Here is a 22,747-nt window from a genome sequence, read left to right as displayed (position 1 = left end):
TTTCAGAAGTCTCAAGGTATTCGTATTCCTTCTGACTAGCATAGACCACTCATAGCACTCGGGTGGGAGGCAGGGAAGGGGACATGCAAAATACTGTCTTAGAGTTATGGTTGATGACCAGGTTAATTTTTGTGCATCACCAGCAGTTTTTCATAATCAGTGATGGCACTTTGATTTTTGGGTCTTCTTCATGAAGCATGGTTATCTGTAACTGCTTGCCATGTTTTAACAAAAACTGAGGTGGGGCATTTTGACCAGAGTTGTATCGATATTCTCCATTTCACCTTCCATTTCTCCTTTTGTCTGTTCAGGATAGTCTGATTTCAGTGTTTGAATCCATCAGAGGAAACTCAGGTGACTTCCTATTGAAGAGACCTATTTATATATTAGTCATTTCTCCAGGGAACCCAGTAATGGTCTGGAGTTTGAAACTCCTAGGACGGAGGTTTGCAACCAAAATAAGGAGAAGAGGCACTTTTTTTCAAATTCAGTTACAAAATCAATACTTCGAGATCTGCAATGCGTGTGAATACAAGACAGTCCTGAATAAATAATGTCAAACCATATTTTTGTAGCCTCTATTTTAAGAAGTGTGCACACATCCCACAGTGCACTGCACATATTAAAGGGGAAGTTATCCCACCTTTCAAGATCACACATCATTTGCTATTTAGATATGAGTTATTCAGAATTTAACAGAATTTGGAAATCATTAATATTTAATTTTATTGACTGAGTTAATAAGGCCTCCACAGGGTCAGAGGGATGGAGGAAAGTTTGATGAAAACTAGCTCAGGATGTTCTCTGCCTTGATGGGGCAGGGAACTGTGGCGGGGACCAGGACGCTCTTACTTAGCTGCAGCAGGCTGAGTCCATCCTCTGAGGAGCTGGACAGCAGGAGTGGCAGCTGGGGAGGCCTCCTGAGATACACTGAGCCAGTGGTGTGGTGTGGGGGTGCTGCTCAGCTGTTAGGGCTGCCAAATTTAGCTGCACTGCACAGGTGGGGCTCAGGCGTTCAGCACAGCTGGGAACTGGAGGCAGCAGGCTTGCATGCATGCTCCCCTGCACCCAGGCTGACATGCATTCCTGTGAGTTCTGCGACTGAGCCTTGCCCTAGTGGAGTGGGGGTCGGGGGTTGTCCCTCTTAGCAGAGTCAGGTAGAGGGGCGGCAATGGCTGCGTGGAAGTCCCCTGTGAGACACCCTGCAGCGCCAATTCCACCTCCATCCCCCCAGCCCCTGGATCTAATCTGCTTTACCTGGCACGCACCCCACTTCTCACCTGTACTGGAGGGAGGCAGGGAGCCGGCCAAAGCCATGGAAGATGCAGGTCAGTGGGAGAAGAAGGATGCAGAGCTACCTCCTCTAGTGCCCCCCTCCAGGGCCAGACCGCTCTCTCCTTGGGTTCAGATGGAGTTGTTGAAGCTCTGGACACTGACTTCTCCGCATCTCCCTGCCCTGCCGCCACTGAAACAATAGAACAAAGTTCAATTGGTCTAACGTCCGGCAGGTGGCGGGCAGGATCTTACCATTAAACCAACTGAATTTAATTCTATTTCAGTGATAGCAGGGCAGGGAGCGTCAGAGGAGTCACCATCCCTAACGAGCCTCAGGTTGCCAACCCCCGTCCAAAGACGAACAATGGAACATACTGCTTTCATCAGTCAACGGACTGGTGTCTAGATATGCATTTCGGTGATTTTTTTTCTACTGGGTTGGTAACTCTTATGTAGGAAATAACAAATAGTGAGACTTTAATTTCTTGCTTTATTTGAAACTCAGCTTAAATATTCAATCTGCTTCAGGTGCTAAGACCATTCCTCCTACGGCGTATTAAAGCTGATGTGGAGAAGAGCTTGCCTCCAAAGAAAGAAGTTAAAATTTATGTGGGCCTAAGCAAAATGCAAAGAGAATGGTAGGTAATTAGACACTTGTTTGTACTGCTGTTAAAGCTTACTAAAAATCTGCTGCTTACTACTGTGCTAACTAAAGTACAATTTCTGCACAAAAATGACTTATTGTGCAGAACCTGATTTAATTACTTCTGATGCAACTAGCTGGGAGAAATTTCATGTTTCCTCCTGATAGCTTTACCTAATGGCTAAGTTGCTGTTTATGCAATCATCGTCTCATTGAACTGGTGAGTGTCTGTTTTTGGGTTCTTGCTTTTTAATGTATACAAAATGAAAGGGAATTTGTATAATTGAAGTATCACTTTCAATATAGGTATACACGAATCTTAATGAAGGATATAGATATATTGAACTCTGCAGGGAAATTGGACAAAATGAGACTGTTGAACATCTTGATGCAATTGCGAAAATGTTGCAATCATCCTTACCTCTTCGATGGAGCAGAGCCTGGTCCACCTTACACAACAGATATGCATTTGGTTACAAACAGTGGCAAAATGGTGGTATTGGACAAATTGCTACCAAAGTTGAAGGAACAAGGTATGAATCCTATTTCTTTCCGGATTTTTTTTTTGAACCCTTTGTTTGATTTCTTATCTGAGTCCTTTGATTTAAGAAGTTGGAGTTTAATCTCCAATTCTTTATTTTTCTGTAGAGCGTAGAAATGTTGTATGAGTTTTGGAGGCTATGGTGGCCTCAGAGGAGGTAATGGATTGCAATCCGTTAAGATTTTGTGGATCAGGAATTTGAAATCCTGTTCTTTAGTTGTGGGTAGGGGTGGGGCCACACTGAAGATTCGGTTGTTCCTAATTGTAGTAGCTTGCTTTCTCAACAACAGTTGCCAAAAATACAGCACTGTGGAGTTGTGCTGACTATACTGGCTTTCTAGAAGATACCAGATTGTGTTCAGAACCTTGATGTTCACCTTCAGGGCCTTTTTATGAAATAGATCCAAAGTCTTCAGACCATATCAGCCTCCCTTAATGACAAGATTCCTTTGGACATCTGAAACTCAGGGCAAAGATTGTGAAAATTGAGATTCTTTGCTTTCGTGGTAACAGGTTAAAGTCTCTGCAGCTTATAACTGCAGGAGATCATATTCACCAGACATATTACTGCCTCCAGAACAAAAACTTGCCACTTCAGTTACTGATTTTACAGACAGCGCTAAGCACAGCAAAGGAGGAGACAGAATACTTTGGGGCAAGTGAAATCCCTTTTAAACAAAAAAAGAGATGAGCACTAGAAATTAAAGCTAGGTTTAGTCCATTGCTCTGTATTTTTGCTTTGTCCCTTAGGAGACATTTCTGTGGGTGCTGTTAAAGATCCCAAGTACGAACTGACAAATCAAAATGATAGTGTTGGTCTTTTTTGCTTATGGGGCTTGTTGCTATGTGTTCTGGCAGTCTCTCTTGTCATGTGTCAATTGCCTTCAGTCCTACAAATATTATCTGAATTAACTAAAAATGGATTGCAGTGAATAAATCCTTACCCAACAAAGGGTAAGTCTTATGACTGACCATGGAAAATATAAATATGGCACACTTTTTGGCCATTTGTGAATACCATAAAGGCCAGAGAGTTGCAGTGCTGTTCTGTTGCAGTAGAACACATTGTTGAATGCTGCTGTTGATAAAAAGTCAAGGTGATAATGTCTTGTTAAGTGACTTATTTTAAAAATATATTTAAATCATGATTCTTCTTTAAATACAGTAAAACCTTCATTATCCAACCCCTGTTTATCTAACATTCAGTTTTATCAAGCCTGGGCAGTGTTGAATAAAACCAAATGTTGGGTGACCAAGGGGTTGGATAATCACTCCCCAGCCCTGTGGCAACCAGGAGTTGGCTCCTGGCAGCCCACCCCGGGGAGTCAGTCTATGGTAGCTAGGAACCAGCTCCCACAGCAGCCAAGGAGCCAGCAGCCAGCCCCACAGAGTGAGCCCAGGCCACCAGTAGGTCTCCACTGTGTGTTCCCCACATTTTCAGTTAGCAGACCATGGATCAGTCCCAGTTATGTCAGATAATCGGGGTTTACCTGTACGTTAAAATCTGAAGTTCAAAGAACAGTTTGGGATATATTCATTTTTCAATATTTGCATGATTCTAATGACTTTTTTTAATGAAAAAGCAAATTGGTGGTGGCTTCTATTGAAATCTTTATTTAGTGTCTCTGTATTAAGGCAAAGCTTTCTGCCCTTACATATAGCTTCCGGTAAAGGATCAATATCATTGTCACACCAAGGATATAGAATTTCTAAAGCATATTGTAATGTCTGTGATGATGCTATGAACATTCATTGAACAAAATATTGTCTAGCTGAGTGTTGCAGATCAGAATTATAAATTCATTTATTGTTCCATATTAAATGAGGTTTTAGAACCATATATGTCCATTTTTAATGTCTTAAACAAGATTAATTATTTTAAAAAGATGGCGTTAATTTTTTTCAAGTACAATTTTATCAGTAGGTTCTCAATGTTGAAGAGTGAATTATAACTAGATGCCACATAGATTAATTACTAGTCATCAACTTGTTCTTACATTTGACTGAAAGAAAACAAACCAAACAAAACTGTAGTGTGCATATAAAATTCTTAGCATCATATTTGTTGTTGAACATTTCACTTTCAACAGGCTCACGAGTACTAATCTTTAGTCAGATGACCAGAGTGTTAGACATCTTAGAAGATTACTGCATGTGGCGAAATTATGAGTATTGTAGATTGGATGGTCAAACACCTCATGATGAGAGACAAGTGAGTATTTAAAAAACTAAAAATAAAATTGTGTATGCAAAATATGCACTTGCATTGACTACTTCCTTATGTATACAGGCTTCTATTAATGCATATAATGAACCTGGCAGCTCCAAGTTTGTGTTTATGTTGAGCACACGGGCTGGTGGTCTTGGAATCAATCTGGCTACTGCTGATGTTGTAATTCTTTATGATTCAGACTGGAATCCACAAGTAGATCTTCAAGCTATGGTAAGATACTCAAAGGCAGAAATATCATTGTATATCAACTAGCTTGTCATATAAAATTGCCATACAAATTGTTGCATTTTCTAGTGTCCCAGATTTGGCTCCATATACACTTTTTATTCAATAGTGCTGTTTTCTTTTTTTAAATCGACTGACTTCTCTATTCTTCACTTAAAAGGACACAGAAGTTAGTTGTCCTAAAATTTTAAAAAGGCTTTAATCTGCCACATTGGAATAATAGTTTCGCTGTTATCTTTGAAGTTGAATTGGCTTTCGTTACTAATTTGCCTAAAAATGTCACACATGGCTGATCTTTACAGTGAGAAATGCTGCGTCTCAATCTTTGATATCCTAGAACAATAGATTGTTAGACATTGCAAAACAAAGCTAATATTTTAAAAACTTTCATGTGAAAGGTGTAAATTATGAAATACATACGTACCACTGCATCTCTGTAGGCATTGGCATGTTGAAAATCTGAGCATTTCAGCCAGGCTATAGATGTTTTCACATGCTTCATAGAGGTTTTTCAAAAGAATGATACAACAAAGTCATAACGAAAAAAACTGTGGATGGATGTTAAAACCAGACAAATTCCAGCTGGAAATAAGGCAAAACCTTTTTTAACAATGAAAGTATCATTTATCTTTTGAATAAACTGTCACGGGGGTGAAGTCGTCACCTTATTAACTAGGCTTTAAAATAAAAACAAACTAATATGGTAATTAAGATGACTACCCTCTTAAAAATTCAAGCAGTGATTGTATATATTTATATTCCAGTACAAGTACTTTACCATGCTATATTAAATTACATAAGTGTTTCTCAATTTTCTGCATAGGATCGAGCACACAGAATTGGCCAGACAAAGACTGTTAGAGTGTTCAGATTTATCACAGACAACACTGTGGAGGAAAGAATAGTGGAAAGAGCAGAAATGAAACTTCGTTTGGATTCCATAGTCATTCAACAAGGCAAGTATATTGAGGCCACTTTTCTACCTGGGTAGTCTGCTGTTTCTCAGCTTTCATTTCCCTTCTACCCTGGTGTTTGCCAGTCTCACACCCTAACTCTCAAGGGTGCATACTGCATGAAATTATGGCCCCACAGAAGTTGGATTGAATTTTGGCATTGTCTTCAGTGGGGCCATGATTTCATTAGGATGGAAATAATTATATTTTTGTTTATCTGAAGTGTGGCAATTTTTATCACAGAACTTGTTACTGTCTCATGAAATGATATGGGCATCCCAGATGACTAAGAATGAGTATAGTAAAAATGGAAACAGTGAAAATAATTGAAAAAGCAAAGGGTAGTAGAAATTTTGTCTTGTCTAATTTTAAATTAATAGAATAAAGGAGCAAGTATAATGTAACTCCATACATCAACAAAACTTTTTGATTAGTCTAGCTTGAAATCAATTACTTTAAAAAAGTACATAGCTATTGCTGTCATGTTCAGAGTGATGTGGACTTGAAATTGTGAAAATGCTGGCCAGGAATAAAAGGCTACAAGAAGACCTAAATTCTAGAGGTTGTTCTTTGGTGAACTCCATTAATTTGTATTAAGCGAGAACCACTTCTTGCTTAATTATCTAGATTTCTGTCAAGAAAATTAGTTTAAATGTTGAAAATTGTTCTTGTGACTGACTTTTATATGGCCCACGGCAAGCACAATGAGAGAAAGGAAGTGTTTCTGTTCCTGATGCATCCAAGTGATTGTCCGAAAATCATGGTTTTGCCTTAAAAGCAATTTAATCTGTGCAATAAGCCATTTTCTTCTAATGTTTTTATTTTCAGGGAGACTTGTGGATCAAAATCTGAATAAAATAGGGAAAGATGAAATGCTGCAGATGATTCGACATGGAGCTACACATGTGTTTGCATCAAAGGAGAGTGAGATTACTGATGAAGATATTGATGGTATTTTGGAAAGAGGTGCAAAGAAGGTGAGGTGCAAATTAAATGTGAGAGATTTTCCTACACTGGATACTTGGAATAACATTAAAAATGGAATTAAATCTTTTCAGACCAATATTTATATAGTACATCAAGAACACGTTTTTTGACAAAGCTCTGTACTAGTAGGTCCCTTTTGGATATTTTTTTTTTCTTCCCTGAATCTGTGAATGTGTGCCCAGGATTAAGAGAGAGCTTTTCTTTGACAAGTCTTACTGATTAACATTTTTCCAGACTGCAGAAATGAATGAGAAACTCTCCAAGATGGGTGAAAGTTCACTCAGAAATTTTACAATGGATACGGAGTCCAGCGTATACAACTTTGAAGGGGAAGATTACAGAGAGAAACAAAAGGTAACATCTGAATGTGGCAAGAATTTATTGGTAGGTTTGAGTATGTGATTCACAATGTGAAGATTCCTTCAGTGTTAAATTTGTGGAAGGCTATTATATTGCACCAAGAACTTTAGTTCTAGTTTTGTGCAAAATTCATACTTTGTATAAAACATAGAACTTGAGCCCTCTACTTTCTAATATTTATAGATGGCATTCACAGAGTGGATTGAGCCTCCTAAACGAGAAAGAAAAGCTAACTATGCTGTTGATGCCTACTTCAGGGAAGCTCTTCGTGTCAGTGAACCAAAAGCACCAAAAGTGAGTTGACTTATTTTAAACCAGCAAATGATGAAAATGTACAGAAGGCAGACTTCTTAGCTTGCTTCCAACTAATAAATCAATTTGTACACTTCTATATATTCTGCAAACTGAAGTGTTCAAAGGACTATCAAAATAGGAATCAGGGAGGAAGAGGAAGATTAAAAGCTCTTTCAGTTTAATACTTGGAGATTATTTTAAGTAAAGAATGAGAAGGTGAGAAGTTTAGAATCTAATTGTAAACTAAGTGGATCTATCCCAAGAACTTTTTCTTCACGCACGTCTTTTTGGTGCTACTTGAAATGTTTTATTGGTCACCTGGTTTCTAACTTAAAACCAGAACTATACTTGCAGTGCTGCTGTTCTTCTTTCCACAGTACAAGCAACAGTGCTCAGAGGTGGTGGTTCATTGTCTGTCTGATGCTCCCAATAGCGTTCAAGAACATGCGTGCTGCTATCAAGGCAGACTGTTAAAATCCATGGCACGAATACCAAATTTGTTGGATTAATACTTAAATTTCACTCACCAACTGCAGAATCTTCAGGAACTTTAAAAGCTTTAAAATAGAGTCCTAGACAGTCCTCTTTGGTAGTTGTCTGTCATTCTACATAGTTGAGTGTGTCTCTGTGATGCACCAAAAATCACAGCTATATTTAAGTTACTCCTAATACCAAAGGACTAGTCACTTACCCCTTATGGATTAGTCATTAGGTCTTACGCAAAGATGGGAATCTAGCCAATCCTATAATAAGCTATATGAAGACCTATTTAATATATAAAGGAAATGTTATTTACAAGGTAAAAACAAGCAAGATTAATACATGCAGCAAATCACAGATGTTCACTAGTTGCAGTACAAAACACTTATCATTCTAATAAATATTTTATCAATGTTAACACGCAAGTGAGCCAGATTCTAGCTGTCTTATTGTCCAAACATAAAGACCTTGCCATCAGATGGCACCTGCCCTGCCAGTGTTCATCACCATTGTGAATTCTTAATTAAGTTTCTTATATATTTTCTTACACAGAGCTCTAGCTTCTGGTGGACTAAAAGTTTTACCTTTTTTAATTACATGGTTTCCAAATGAATTTAATTGTGAGCCAAAGACACTAAACTTGAAAGTGAATCAAATGTTAAATATGTTGTTTTGTGTGTGTTTAGGCTCCACGACCTCCAAAACAGCCTAATGTTCAAGATTTCCAGTTCTTTCCTCCACGTTTGTTTGAACTACTAGAAAAAGAGATTCTGTATTACAGAAAAACTATTGGGTACAAGGTATTGAAGCTGTTCTTACAGTATTTGCATATGTTCTATTCCATTTTGAGAAACTTTAATTACTTCAATGAAAAATGATGTGGACACATGGGCATGGGATTTGTGAGTCAGATAATCTAAATGGAGTACTGTTAAGTAATCCGGTTTTATCTGGAGAGTTCTGGTTAACTTCTTGGAAACTGAAATATAAAAGATTATGACATTTCATATTCTAAAATCTCTCAGGTACCTCGTAATCCAGACTTGCCAAATGCAGCCCAAGCACAAAAGGAAGAACAGCTTAAAATTGATGAAGCTGATCCCCTTAATGATGAAGAATTGGAAGAAAAGGAGAAACTACTAACACAGGTATTGCCATTCTCATAAAATAATCTCCAGCTGCATCTAACGTCATTTTCTTTATCTTGTGCGTAGATATAGGGAAAGTGTGTTGACTCTGTGGAATAGACAACTGGTTCTTGAATTGTTACTGTGAATCTGGCTCTGGCATCTTTCTGTTCAACAGACATTCAGATCCAAGGCTACGTCTACACTTACCAGGAATGTCGAGAGCTGCTACGCAATTTTAGGTATGCCAATTTGCATACGTAAAATTGATTTTGCAACTGTCCACATTGGTCCCAGTCCTCACTGCAGAATGTCAACAGGAACATTCCTCCTACAAACATTCCTTAATCCTTGTGACTTGCAAGGAATTCTGGGTTCGACTTTGATCCTGGAACGCCCTGTTTAGCACATGTGCGAAATGGCACTCTGAAAGATTGAACCTAAGTGTTCGATCTTCCCTGGCTAGTGTAGCCCTAGCCCAAATTACAATGAGACTGAAAAATTAGCTCTGGGGGTGTCACAGGCCTGCTTGAGCTCCCCCTACTGGACACTTGCCATGTTACTGATTAGTAACAGGGAGAAAGCCATGCTAGTCTATATACAATCAAAACAATAAAGCAGTAAAGTAGCACTTGAAAGACTAACAAAATAATTTATTAGGTGAGGTTTTGTGGGACAGACCCACTGAAGTGTCTGCACAGGTGGGTCTGTCCCACGAAAGCTCACCTAATAAATTATTTTGTTAGTCTTTCAAGTGCTACTTTTACGGCTTTTTTGTTTTGATGCCATCTTACTGAGTTTGATCCAAATACTGGATGCTGTGGGCATCTAGGTCTACTGCATTTGAACAGCATCAGGATTCTGTCTCTTGACTCGGGTGACTCACTGCCTAGTGTCAGTTCTCTGACCCTGAAGTCCAGCTGTCCTGGGCTGCAAGCCCAGTGCTGACCCCATCCTACAGTCTCCTATATAGTGTAAGCACATCGTTTCCCAGAGTTCCTCTAAAAACTTGTAGGTTTGCAAAGCTGCATTCTTACACACAAGACTTTCTCCTCTGCTCACAGCCTTGCATAAAGGAAGCACAAAGACTTCCAACTTATACAAAAAAAACTTCTCTGCATTGTCCTCACCACCCTTAGACTATCCCTAGATTACAGTGATTTGTCAACAGAAGGAAGATTCCAGCCAAATTGCCAAGTAGATTGCTCTCTCAACAAAATAGCCGACCAGAAGCATAGCAGAAAGAGCTGCCCAGAAACCCTGTCTGTCAACATAGGGCCTCACAGAATATCCATACTGGCTTTCTGTTGACAGATTTCTTTTGACAGGCATTATACCGCATGGGGAGTGGGATAAGACTGTTGACAAAAGTGCTGCATTCTGTCTATTTACTGTTGACAGAACGCTTTTTGGGAATCTGAGCACTCCCTGGATTTTGTCGACAAAGCCCTCTGCTGTAGACATAGCTATGCTGGGTATCTAGATCCTACTTCTCAGTCTGCAAACTCTCTCACCTGTTCAGGTCCGCTAGTGGGCTGGTTCTTCTTGCCCAGCAAATGTGCCTTTTATCCTGTTCTATTGAGGAATTTCTGTTGTATTATGTATAAATGCACCTGAGTGCACTTTCCCCAAAAAAGATCCCATGTGCTTCTTAACAACAATGCTCCTTCCCTACAGACAACCTGGAATGATGACTTTCCTTCATCTTCGTCAATCACTTTAACAGTCCATTTGATTGTCGCAAAGCAGCTACAGTCAGTTACATCAGACGTTAACATGAAATTACTGTGGCAATGTGTCATTGCTTGCGTCAGCTTAGAGTAATGCACAGAATTAATAAAATGAATCGGAATTCTTAAATTGCATATAGTTTGGAGAATCTATCATGAGACAACAGGCAAAGAATGGAAATTTAGTACCAATAAATGTGAAACCCTACTCTTCAGAAGAAAATAAACTAGATAAATGCAGACTGGAGGATTCGTAACTAAGCAGATATAGGCACTAAAGTAAGTTTAATTCAGCTTCTTAATAATGTTGTAATACTACCCTTTTCAAGTAGCAAGTGAGCTGTCTCTAAAATGATGCGGCTGGCTGAATTTTTATTACACAAATGACACATAAGAACATAAGAATGGCCGTACTGGATCAGACCAAAGGTCCATCCAGCCCAGTATCCCGTCTGCGGACAGTGGCCAATGCCAGGTGCCCCAGAAAAGGAGAACAGAAGACAATGATCAAGTGATTTATCTCCTGCCATCCATCTCCTGCCCTTGTACTGAAGGCTAGGGCACCATATTTTACGCCTTGCTAATTGCCATTTATGGACCTAACCTACAAAAATTTATCGAGCTCTTTTTTTAAACCCTAATAGAGTCCTGGCCTTCACAGCCTCCTCCGGCAAGGAGTTCCACAGGTTGACTGTGCGCTGTGTGAAGAAAAATTTCCTTTTATTAGTTTTGAACCTACTATCCATCAATTTCATTTGGTGTCCCCTAGTTCTTGTATTATGGGAAAAGGTAAATAATTTTTCTATTCACTTTCTCCACACCATTCATGATTTTATATACCTCTATCATATCGCCCCTCAATCGCCTCTTTTCCAGACTGAAAAGTCCCAGTCTCTCTAGCCTCTCCCCATATGGGACCCGTTCCAAACCCCTAATCATCTTAGTCGCCCTTTTCTGAACCTTTTCTAATGCCAATATATCTTTTTTGAGGTGAGGAGACCACATCTGCACACAGTACTCGAGATGTGGGCGTACCATAGTTTTATATAGGGGAAGTATGATATCTTTTGTCTTATTATCTATCCCTTTTTTAATAATTCCTAACATCCTGTTTGCTTTGCTAACTGCCGCTGCACACTGCGTGGATGTCTTCAGAGAACTATCCACTATAACTCCAACATCCCTTTCCTGGTCTATCGTAGCTAAATTTGACCCCATCATGTTGTGCGTGTAATTTGGGTTATTTTTTCCAGTGTGCATTACCTTACACTTACCCACATGAAATGTAAACTCAATCCTGGGTGTGGAAAGTGCCAGTTTGGTACACGTAGGTTATCTGCTGCTGTTCAGGAACAGAGTATTGTTTTTTGTAAATCAGTCTATTTCCTAGGGTTATGTGTCCACATCAAGGACCTTTACTGCTGACATTTATTTTAGATTTCTTTGCTTTATAGGTCTGGGGAAAAGCCTGTCAGTTCTAACCTAGAGCTAATGTCTCTGTGGAGGCAAAATGATATGTGCATGGGAGAGATGTAGAAACTGTTTGGCAAAATGCACTGGGTCATGCTAGATGATTTTTAATATGCACTTTGCGATTCTGCTGTCTGAGGGCATAAAAAATAGTAGGTCTTTGATCACATGCATCCCAGTATAAGAGTGCGTGGATGTGTGTGCTCAGCTGCCAGAAGATTTTTGCCCTACCCAGTAGCCATCTGGTTGGAGTGGCACCCCCTGGAGTGGTGCTGATATTGCACCCAATATAAGACGACCCCCCACATCCCACCGGTTCAGTTCCTTCTTGCTGCCGTGTTGGTTGCTGAAAGTCCGGGCACTCACATGAACAATTTCTTAGCTGGTACCTGTTAGGCCATTGTCTGTAAATACAACAAGAAGTCCTGTGGCACCTTATAGACTAACAGATATTTTGGAGCATAAGCTTTCGGGGGCAAAGATCTGCTTTCTGACAAAATGGATCTTTGCCCCCGAAAGCTTATGCTCTAAAATATCTGTTAGTCTATAAAGTGCCACAGGATTTCTGGTTGTTTTTGAAGACACAGACTAACGCAGCTACCTTTCTGATACGTGTCTGTAAATAGTTTTCATTAGGTGTTGATAGCTTTCCATTATTAGTGGCTATTCTTAATTGTCAGGCTCATTAGGGCCAGTCATTTCCCCCTCCTGGAGGCCTCAGTTCTGGGGCATGCCGAGATCACCAGACTTTAAAGTCTGTTTCCACTGCAGGAAGCACATGCCAAAAAGTGATCCTCATTCAGCTTGTCTGAAATGTCTGGGCTAGAGTTGTCAGTGGGACCACTACCCAATTTTTCAAGACTTTCAAGCCAAGGATTTTGAACGATATAGAGCTCAGTGCCACAAAATTTTGTTAATGGAGGCAGCTCTTCAACCAGAGAAGTCCCCATCCACGCAGCCGAGCACATCCTTCTTGGTGTGGAGTGCACCAGCGTTGAGCTCAGCCATCGTGTCAACAAAGAAGGGGGTTCGGCACCACTGACAAAGGGCTGGTAGCCCAGTCTTCTTGGATGCACAAGGTCGCAGTCCCTGTTGCCTTAGAAAAAGAAATGGCACAATAGGGTTGTTCTCCAGCTGCTCCTAAACACAGGGAGACGCCAGTCCAGAGGTCCAGCCCTTGCTCTCCAGTGTAATTACTCTTGATGCCGGAAGTGTTTGGGGCAGCTCAGAGCATTCTTCAAGTTATGGCACCTTTCTCTCCACTGAGGAGGAATACATCCCTGAGGCAGGTACCTAGTTGTGTCCCAGTGCGAGGCAAACCCCTGTGCTGTCTCACTTCTCTGCCTCTGGCACCATCGGCAACCTCGGTGCCAGCAGCGTTCCATCCGGTGTTCATGCAGGCACCCTCAAGACCAGCCCCACCTTGGTCTTTGGCCTCAGAGGTCTCAGGCTTAGAGACTGATTCCTATCTCTCTAACTCTGGTAGGAGTTGGAGTGCTTGCTCCTCTCCAGAAGGAGTTGACATTCTGCTCAGGGACAGTGGCCATCGAATTGGTAGCCAGCTCTGCAGTGTCCTTTCTGGACTTCGTGGGCATACAACAACAGCTGGGGTGGTTCACTCTTCCTCCGTCCTAGGCTCTGTGTTGACACTGGTGTCCAGAATCCCTCTGGTTCCATGGTCATGCTGTTGGTCTCGTTGGGAGTTCTTCTGTGGGAAGTTATTTGGACCAGCTGCCCCTTTCGGCACCAACCTCGTAGGCACTGTCAGTTGCCTTAGCACTCACCCCCTTGGCTCTTTCACCAGCAGCTCTAGTGGTTTCAACACCATTTCCTTCAGTGCCATCCGTCATGGCGCTACCCATGCTGAGACCCGCAAGGCTCAGTGGATTCCCATCAGTGACTTTGGCAGTGGCCCTTCCTCTTGCTGTGAAAGGCTTGGTAGCACACCCTGTGGACTTGGGATCAGTATGGCAGGCATCGGAGTCATTTCCCTTGCAGCAGAGGACAGGTGAACTTTGACCTTCCTGGTGCCATGGATATGGGTTACTCTACATAGATGGGTGTGCCTCCTCGTCATCCCCAGACGAAGCATTCATGGGTTCTTCTCTCTCTCCTGTCCTAAAGGACAGTGGGGCCTTTCAGCAGTTGCTCTTCTGAGTGGCCCAAGGTGTAGGGATGCAGGCGGAAGAGGTAAAAGGCGAAGCCAACCCTAAAGTTGAATATCTTTTTTTGGTCGGTGCCTTACTAGGGTGGTGCTACCCCCTACAGACCACTGTCACCAGTCAAGTCGGTTTAGTAGACCCTGGTGTTGGCCCCTCCTCCAGTGGAAAGGAACAAGAGGCTATACTTTGTCCCCTCTTCAGGGCATGAGCATCTCTTTACCCCTCCATTCTGACTCCCTTGTAGTAGATTCGGCTAATCCTTGGGAGGGACATGGTTTCCAGTGGCCCTTGCCTAAGATTAGAGAGGCCGAACACTTGGACTTTTATGGTAGAAAAGTTTATTCAATTGGGGGCCTACAGTTGCACATCAAATCAATAGGCCCTTGTTAGTAGATACTCTGTTAACACAGCTTCATCCCTCTCTAAGTTCATGGAACTTATTCCACCAGATGCTATGCCTGAATTTGACCTTAGTGGAGGAGAACAGCAGCCCTGAATTCTGCTGATGTAGTGACAAGAGTGGTGGCCTCAGGTGTGGCTGTGAGAAGGGTGCTTGGCTTCAGGTCTCTGGCTTCCTGTACAAAGTACAGCAGACCATCCAGGACTTGCCTTTTGAGGTTCCAATTCTCTTATCAGAGAAAACTGATAAGACTCCATAGCCATAAGAACTTGAGGGCTGTCCTGAGGTCACTGGTCCCATCAGGGCCTAAGTCCAGTATTTGAGGGTGCAGTTGAAAGTGCCATACCACTCCCTGTTTCTAGATCCAGTACGCTGTATTTTTTTGTTTCTCCCAACCCTGTTCTACCATGGCTGGCGAAATATATATTATCGGGCTGGTAGTTCCTTCGTGTGCAGAAAGGGGATATGCTGTCCGGTTCAGTTATTTACCTCCTTTTCGACCCTCTTTCCCTTCCATCTTCATGGACTCCTCTCATGAGCGTCTGCTCAGGCAGGAGATTGTTGCTTCTCGATTGTGGGGTGATAGAGGAGGTTCCCCCACAATTCAGGATCCAGGGCTTTTATTCCCATTATGTCCTAGTTCCAAAATCAAGAGGGGGAATGAGGCCCATCTTGGACTTTTGAGGAGTGAACAAGTTTGTTAAAAAGATCCGGTTTCTCATGGTGTTTCTGGGGCTCATTATCCCTTTGCTGGATCCATGGTACTGGTTTGCCACTCTCGACTTACAGGATTCATACTTCCATATCACCATCTATCCACCCCACAGTAGGTTTCTCGGATTGGTGGTGAAGGGAGGCTATCAGTTTAGTCCTTCTGTTTGGCCTGTTGACAGCTCCAAAGGTTTTTACCAAGTGCATGGTGGTGGTTGCAGTCTTCCTCCGCAGGACACAGTATCCAGTTATTCTCTCCCATACTAGAGGGGCTGGTTTATCTAAGGGAACGCACAGGCCCAGGTTCATCAACATAAGGTTCATTCACCAAACTTTGAACAGTCTCAGTATCCTGGTAAACGAGGCTAAGTCAATGCTCATCCCCACTCAGACAGTTAAGAGAACCCCTATGAACTCTGGTGCTGTGCTTACCAGGGCCTCCCTGCCCGAGAGCAGGGTTCAGGCCATGTCGAGCATAATAAACAACCTCATCAGGTTCCCCTCCCTGATGGCCAGGTGTTGCATGAGGCTCCTGGGACACATGGCATCTTGTCCATTTGTAGTGCAACACACCAGACTTTGACTGTGTGCCATCCAGTTGTGACTCATTTCGGTGCACTGCCTTGTTAGGAACAATATAGACAAATTAGTGATGTTGCTGCAGCAGGTAGTGTGGACCCTGCATCGGTGACTGAATGATCAGACTGTGTGCACGGAGGGTACCTTTCAGGCCTCCCCAGCCTTCCCTGGCTCTGGTAACCAATGTGTCAGATTTAGAGCTTGAGCTCACTGTACTCAGGCTCTCTGGGGTGCTTCAGACCTTGAGCTCCACATCAGTGAGAGAGTGCTCAGGGTAATCACATTGGCATGCAAAGTGTTTTGGGAGAACCTAGCAAGACATTGCACGTCAGTGTTAACATGGCAGCAGTGTATTAGATCAGTAGATTTGGGGGTGCACCCTCCTGTCCCATGTGTCATGAGACCCTTGGACTATGGGAGTTCTGCATTCATCGCAAAATTCTCCTGTGGGTCCACTACTTACCCGGGGTCCACAGTAATGTAGTGGACCGCCTCAGCAGGTCCTTTGTGAACCATGAGGGGTCCATTCACCTGGATGTACTGCAATCAGTTTTCCATATTTGGGGCTATTTTCAGGTGGACCTGCTTGCTATGCACCTCAATTCAAAGTGCCAAATGTTTTGTTCTTACCAGAACTGGAGTCCTGAGTCTTGGGCAGATGCATTCAACATGTCCCGGACAGGCCCTCTGCTGTATCCTTTCCCTATGGTTCCCTTCCTCTACAAGGTCCTCAAAATTTGAGTAGACCAGGCCTCGGTAATCCTGGTGGCTGTAGCATGGGCCAGGCAGCATTGATATGTGGTTCTGTTGGACCTGTGCGTGTGCAATCCATTAACCTTCCCATTATGCCTGGACCCATTGACTCATGGGGAAGGGCTGGCTTCAGCACCCCAATCTCCTCTCCATTCACCTCACAGCATGAAAGCTTCATGTCTGAGTGTTATGGAACTTTCCTACTTGGACCTGGTGAGGGAGGTGCTCTTTTTAAATGGTAGAAAACCGTCTGATAGGCACCTACTTGGCGAAGTGGAAAAGGCTTGTGATGTGGGTGTTGCAGAAGGAGTTAATTCCCTTGCAGGCCTTGATCTCTATTCTAGATTATCTGTGGTACCTCAGCCAGTCGGGGCTGTCTGTCCTCCAAGGTACACTTGGTGCTTATTTCCACCTTCCACCCTGGTCTAGGCTTTTTGTTGTTTTTCTCAGACCCTGTGACCAAGAGATTCATGAAGGGCTTGGAGAGGGTTAGGCCACCATTGCAGGACCCATTTTGGCCAAGCTTATGGGCCTTCCCTTCGAACCTCTGGCTTCATGCTCTGCTGTTTCCAAGTTACAAAACAGCCTTTTAGTGGCCATCGTATCAGCCAGATGTGTGTCTGAGCTGAGGACCCTCAAAGTTCACCCACCTAATGTGCTGTTCCACAAGGACAAGGTTAGAATGAGACCCTGTCAGGCCTTGCTGCCCAAGGTGGTCTCCTCTTTCCATGTCAATCAGGATATCTCACAAGCTGTCTTTTACCCCAGACCTCACACTACCCTGAGGGAGCAGAGCTTATGCACCTTAGACATCCGTAGTCTCAGGTTTTTACATGACAGGATCAAACTGTTCAGGAAGACACAGCAGCTCTTTGTGGCTGTGGCAGATAGGATGAAGGGCCTCTGAAAGGATTTCTTTCTGGATAATGGTTTGTACTGAGGAATACTCCAAGCTAGCAGGGGCTTCCTCCCCCTCTGATCAGGGCTCACTGTACAAGGGTGCAAGCCTCTTCAGCAGCATTTCTATCCCACATCCCTATTTAGGAAATCTGTAAGGGTGCCACTGGTTCTTCCATACATACATACATTCTCAGCCCATTATGCAGTCATTCAGCATGCTTGGCAGGGCACTGCAGTGGTTGGGCGGTACTATAGCTATTTCAGGGCTCCGACCCCACCTTCTAACATCATCTTGCATTCACCTACATTGGAATGCACGTGAACAATCAGTCGAAAAAGAAAAGACAGTTACTTACCTCCATAACTGGAGTTCTTCGAGTTGTGTTGTTCATGTCCCTTCCGAAACCCTCCTGCCTTTCCCCACTGTTGGGGTACCCAGCAGGAAGGAATTGAGCTGGTGGGGCGGTGCCCGTATTGGGTGCTGCTCTGACCTGACAGCTACCAGCTAGGGGAAAATTTTCCAGCACTGAACACGCGCACCTCCAAGAAATCTGACATGAACAATGCATCATGAAGAAGACGGAAGTAACTGTCTTTTTCTGAGAAATGAGCTTATTATCTTCAAAGACTTTCCACAGATGTCTTCAAAAGGAGAAAGCTTTGAAGGCAATAGAAAGGAGGTATTTAATTAGGGCCTTGAAATGGAAAGAAAAGTGGAATTGGGACTAGAGGGATAGGCAAGTGAGGATGATGATTGCAATTCTGTAAGACTTCTATGCAACAATGGGGGTGGAGGAATAAGCTCTCTCCCTCTGTCCCAGTGGAGGGAGAATGTTTTCATATTAGCATAGCAGTGTTCCCTCTAACTTTTTCCATCCATGGGCAGAATAAATTTTATGTGCAGTGGACACCACCAGAAACACATGGTACCCCTTGTGAGTAGCTGTGGGCACTCTGCGAATCAGCTGCGTGGCACATGAAACTCTCCTGGGCAATGGCCCAAGCACTCAGCTTACAGGGAACATTGGTGCTGAGGTAGTGAGTCTCAATCCAGGGGCCAGTACCCCAGGGTATGCACAAGTTCTCCAAGGGTTATATTAATTCATCCATTTATTTACTTTGTCCTATAATAGTCTACATAGAAAGCACTAGCAAAGTCAGTACAAACTAAAAATTCAGTTGTTTATATTACTACATATTATACATTGAAACGAAATGCAGTATAGTCCAATTGATTCAGGAAGTGTGCTGTGACATTTTGTATGTTTATCTGATTATGTAAGCAATGGTTTAAGTGAGGTGACACTTGAGGTGTGGAAGACAAATCAGTCTCCTGAAAGGGAGCAATTGTGTGAGGTTGAGAACTGCTATGCTAAAGCCTCCAGAGCTTTGTATGGTTATGCCTTCCATATTTAAATTGAGATTAGTTAACTTAGAAACCCAACACTGTTAACTAAAAGACGTCTGCATTGCTTTAAAGGGATTTACCAACTGGAATAAAAGAGATTTTAACCAGTTCATCAAGGCTAACGAAAAATGGGGACGTGATGATATTGAAAATATAGCTCGCGAAGTCGAAGGAAAAACCCCAGAGGAAGTCATTGAGTATTCAGGTAACTTTTTGTTTTATGAATTGTGAACATATAACTAACTTGTAATGGATAGTACTGGATGTATTTTGGCATTTTCCCAGTTGAAATGCCTTTAAAATACTACTAATGGTTTTGATAAGTTTCTGTATGAGGGTTCCTTAAGACATGCGATAAGATAATTATGACATTGGAAAAGCACATGGGTTATTTGTTCATGTATGACCAGTCAGTTTAAAGCTGCACTGAGACTGAAACTAAGGCGAGTCGAGTACTTAAGTGCATTTGAAAAATCCCTATAGGCACTTGGCTGCGCCTTTCCCTTTCATGTCTGACTCAGGTCACCAACAATTTTTGACTTCAGCCCTCCATTGCTTTTCCACACTTCTAGTTTATCTTGTATTAGTAGCAAGTATCAGTGGAGTCATAACCTAAGTGCAGAGACAGCTGTGTTGTGTGGGTGCTGGAGAGCGCCTGCTGACTCCCTGGCCCCTCTGCCCAGTCCAGTTACTTGCTCCATATGGGTCAAATGGTTTCCTGGCTCCAAATCCCATCTCACTTTCCTGTTACAGAAAGAAGAGTAATCTTTTGTTCGTTGTGAACCTTCACTCTAATGAATGATGTGAGGGGAGGAGGTGGAGAAATGCTTTTTTCTCTTAATTTGGAATGGGGTTGGGATGAAGAACAGAGGAAACTCCTTGTTTAGCTCTGTCAGATCAGGACAGCTCCTAACTCTGCTCTGATGAACCACAGATGGCTTTTCAGAAGATGATGCAGACCTGGAGTGGAGAGGCCTGCCTGTGAGGCACCTTCACCTGAAGTGCTCTGTTTCTGATCAAGCTTCTCTTTAGCTATATTGGTTTTGAATATCGTGGGAAATAAATTTGTGGATGAAGAGAGACCTCAGGCACAGCTATCCACTCTGGGGAGATCATCCTCTTCTGGCAGCTCTCAGGTTTGGTACAGAGGAGTTCCAGTTTGACAAATCTGATGAGATGTCCCAGAATGGAACTTTTGGGGTATTTGGGTTCTGACTGAAACTGGAGGGAAGGACATATGTCTTGTGTTTACCAAAAGCCCTTCGTGGCCCATTACTTCCTCACTCTTACGGGTGTATGTAATGGTTTGAATGGTATGCAAGTAGGAGGAAGGCGTGGAAGGGCTGGTGTTCCTCTTCGTGACAGTGTAGGGAGGCCATTCTAATACAGCCTAGATTACTTTATAGTTTGTTCCACCTATTATTTTTTCCTGGCCTCAGGGAAGAAGTGGGACAAATAGTAGAGTACCATTGCACCAAACCTCCTGTAGATCACCAGACTAGCTCTGTTTGGGTGACCTGTAGGTTCACGATGACCTGCTTCTCACTACCCATATCAAACAAGGGTTTTAAACGTTAATAGGCGTGTTTGAAAGTTGGTTGGTTGGACAACAGGGGTATGGTAGGTGTGGGGGATATTGGAGCTGGGAGGAGAGCATATCAAACAGTGGGGCTGTACATGGGAGCATGTGTATAACACAAGCTGTATAGAGAGCTCTCAAAGGAGGGATCTTAGAGGCGGTGTAGTGAGAGGAAGGTACCAGAAGGTGACAGGGCCTGTTTTGGTAACCTAAGTAATATTACTACCCATTATAAAATGGGACTGTTTGCCTGTTTATAAAGCACCTTGAAGCTTCTTTGAGAAATAATGAACCAGCTGTTAAATATTTCATTTTAGTATATCATTTGTGCATCTGTCACCATCGTAATCCAGATCCAATAGCCAACTGGCTTCCTAGCTAAAGATGCAGAGTGGAAGGCTTTCTCCATTTTTCAATCCCTGTCCTTCAGAATGATATTTTGTGTGGCTTAGGGCAGTGGTTCTCAACCAAGGGTACATATAGCCTTTGCGGTACTCAACTAATCTAGATCAGTGCTTCTTATCCTGGGGGTTTCAGTCCTTTGGGGCAGATGGGGTATGTGTGGGGTGTTTGCAAGTACAGGGCTGACAAGCAGGCTTCAGGCAAGTCTCAGAAGTGAAAAACAGGTTCAGGTATCACATTGGACTGGAAGTATAAAATAATTCAATTGGAATGTAAGTATTGTAATTACATGATACAAATGAGACAGTAGGCAATTACTTAGTAGGATGCTGTTACTTTCTTTTGTATTTGTCTGATTTTGTAAGCAAGTTGCTTTTATGTGAAGTGGAAAGACAACTTGTTAAGAGGTATAAGTGGTCTGGAAAGATTGAGAAACTCTGGTTTAGGGCATCGTTTACACTGCAGTTAAATACCTGTGGCAGCACAGGTCAATGGATTGGAGTCCAAGGGAGCTGTTAACTGGGGTGTAGGAGTGTTGGGCTAAGGTGCCCCTTCCCCCTTGCAGGGTCCAAGACCCTGGCCTCCAGTCTGGTCCTGCAAATCTACAGTTAAATAGCCACATCTCTTGTGTAGACTGATGTGGACCATCCTTAGGTATGTAATTTTTAATTTATACATGCTTAAGGAAGTGGGGAAAGATGCTTTAAAGCAAAGATTAGTTCAGCAAAATGGAGCTGCTTTACTGTATAAAGTTTCTGTGCCTGTGTCAACTTTAGTACCATGCCTATCACTATATGCTGGTGTAGGAATTAGTGCCTGATTAAAGCAGGGGTCAGCAACCCCTAGCATGGGTGCCAAGAGTGGCCCATAAGCCAATTTCCATTGGCATGTGGGCGGGCCTCTGCCCCACCCCTTCTCCACCACATAGCTGGGAGCCTGCCTGTGGATTAACACAAAACAAGCTAATGCTACCAACCACCACCTGAACAGTAAAGCTCTGCATCTTAGTTTATTAATGAACCTGTTGTAAGTAGGACTATTAGTGACTTTAAAAAGTATCACTGACACTCAGCCCATACATAGAGATCAAAAGGTCAAATTTCAGCAGTTTGCTTCGGAAGAGTTGCTGACCCCTAGATTAAAGATACTGCAAGTCAGTAACATTTAATAGTTTTTTACTGTATAAACGTGTTTGAGTCATGGGAGTGTACTCACGTGTGTGAGGAGACTAACGAGTGATTTTTATTCCTAGCTGTGTTCTGGGAAAGATGTAATGAATTGCAAGACATAGAGAAGATCATGGCTCAGATTGAAAGAGGAGAAGCTAGAATTCAGAGGCGGATTAGTATAAAAAAAGCACTTGACACAAAGGTATTTGCTGTGCATTTTTTCCCCCTCTTTTTTTATTGTCCTATATGTTTGGGACTAAACATGATGCTGTAATTCTATCTACCAGCCTTTCTAGGTATGATATTTGTAGTACTCTTGTGTCCTGTGTTTTGCACCATATACAAGAGTAGGGAGATAAATTAATA

At 42.5% G+C, this 22,747-nt stretch overlaps 1 protein-coding gene across 1 annotated transcript in view; it reads left to right on the top strand.

The window, feature by feature from the left end:
* SMARCA5 (SNF2 related chromatin remodeling ATPase 5) overlaps positions 1–22,747 on the top strand; it is a 47,480-nt gene that overhangs the window by 20,743 nt on the left and 3,990 nt on the right. Inside the window, exons 10-21 of the mRNA XM_074993263.1 lie at positions 1,804–1,913; positions 2,225–2,451; positions 4,550–4,671; positions 4,750–4,902; positions 5,741–5,873; positions 6,699–6,847; positions 7,092–7,211; positions 7,401–7,511; positions 8,678–8,791; positions 9,017–9,139; positions 19,304–19,436; positions 22,465–22,583. Of these exons, the coding sequence (XP_074849364.1) occupies positions 1,804–1,913; positions 2,225–2,451; positions 4,550–4,671; positions 4,750–4,902; positions 5,741–5,873; positions 6,699–6,847; positions 7,092–7,211; positions 7,401–7,511; positions 8,678–8,791; positions 9,017–9,139; positions 19,304–19,436; positions 22,465–22,583 (1,614 nt within the window). The remainder of the gene's footprint in view (positions 1–1,803; positions 1,914–2,224; positions 2,452–4,549; positions 4,672–4,749; positions 4,903–5,740; positions 5,874–6,698; positions 6,848–7,091; positions 7,212–7,400; positions 7,512–8,677; positions 8,792–9,016; positions 9,140–19,303; positions 19,437–22,464; positions 22,584–22,747) is intronic.

Source organism: Carettochelys insculpta, chromosome 4, assembly GCF_033958435.1.
Source record: "Carettochelys insculpta isolate YL-2023 chromosome 4, ASM3395843v1, whole genome shotgun sequence".
NCBI lineage: Eukaryota > Metazoa > Chordata > Testudines > Carettochelyidae > Carettochelys > Carettochelys insculpta.
The sequence above is the reverse complement of the archived record's forward strand: the minus strand, read 5'-3'. Positions and strand labels throughout refer to the sequence as shown.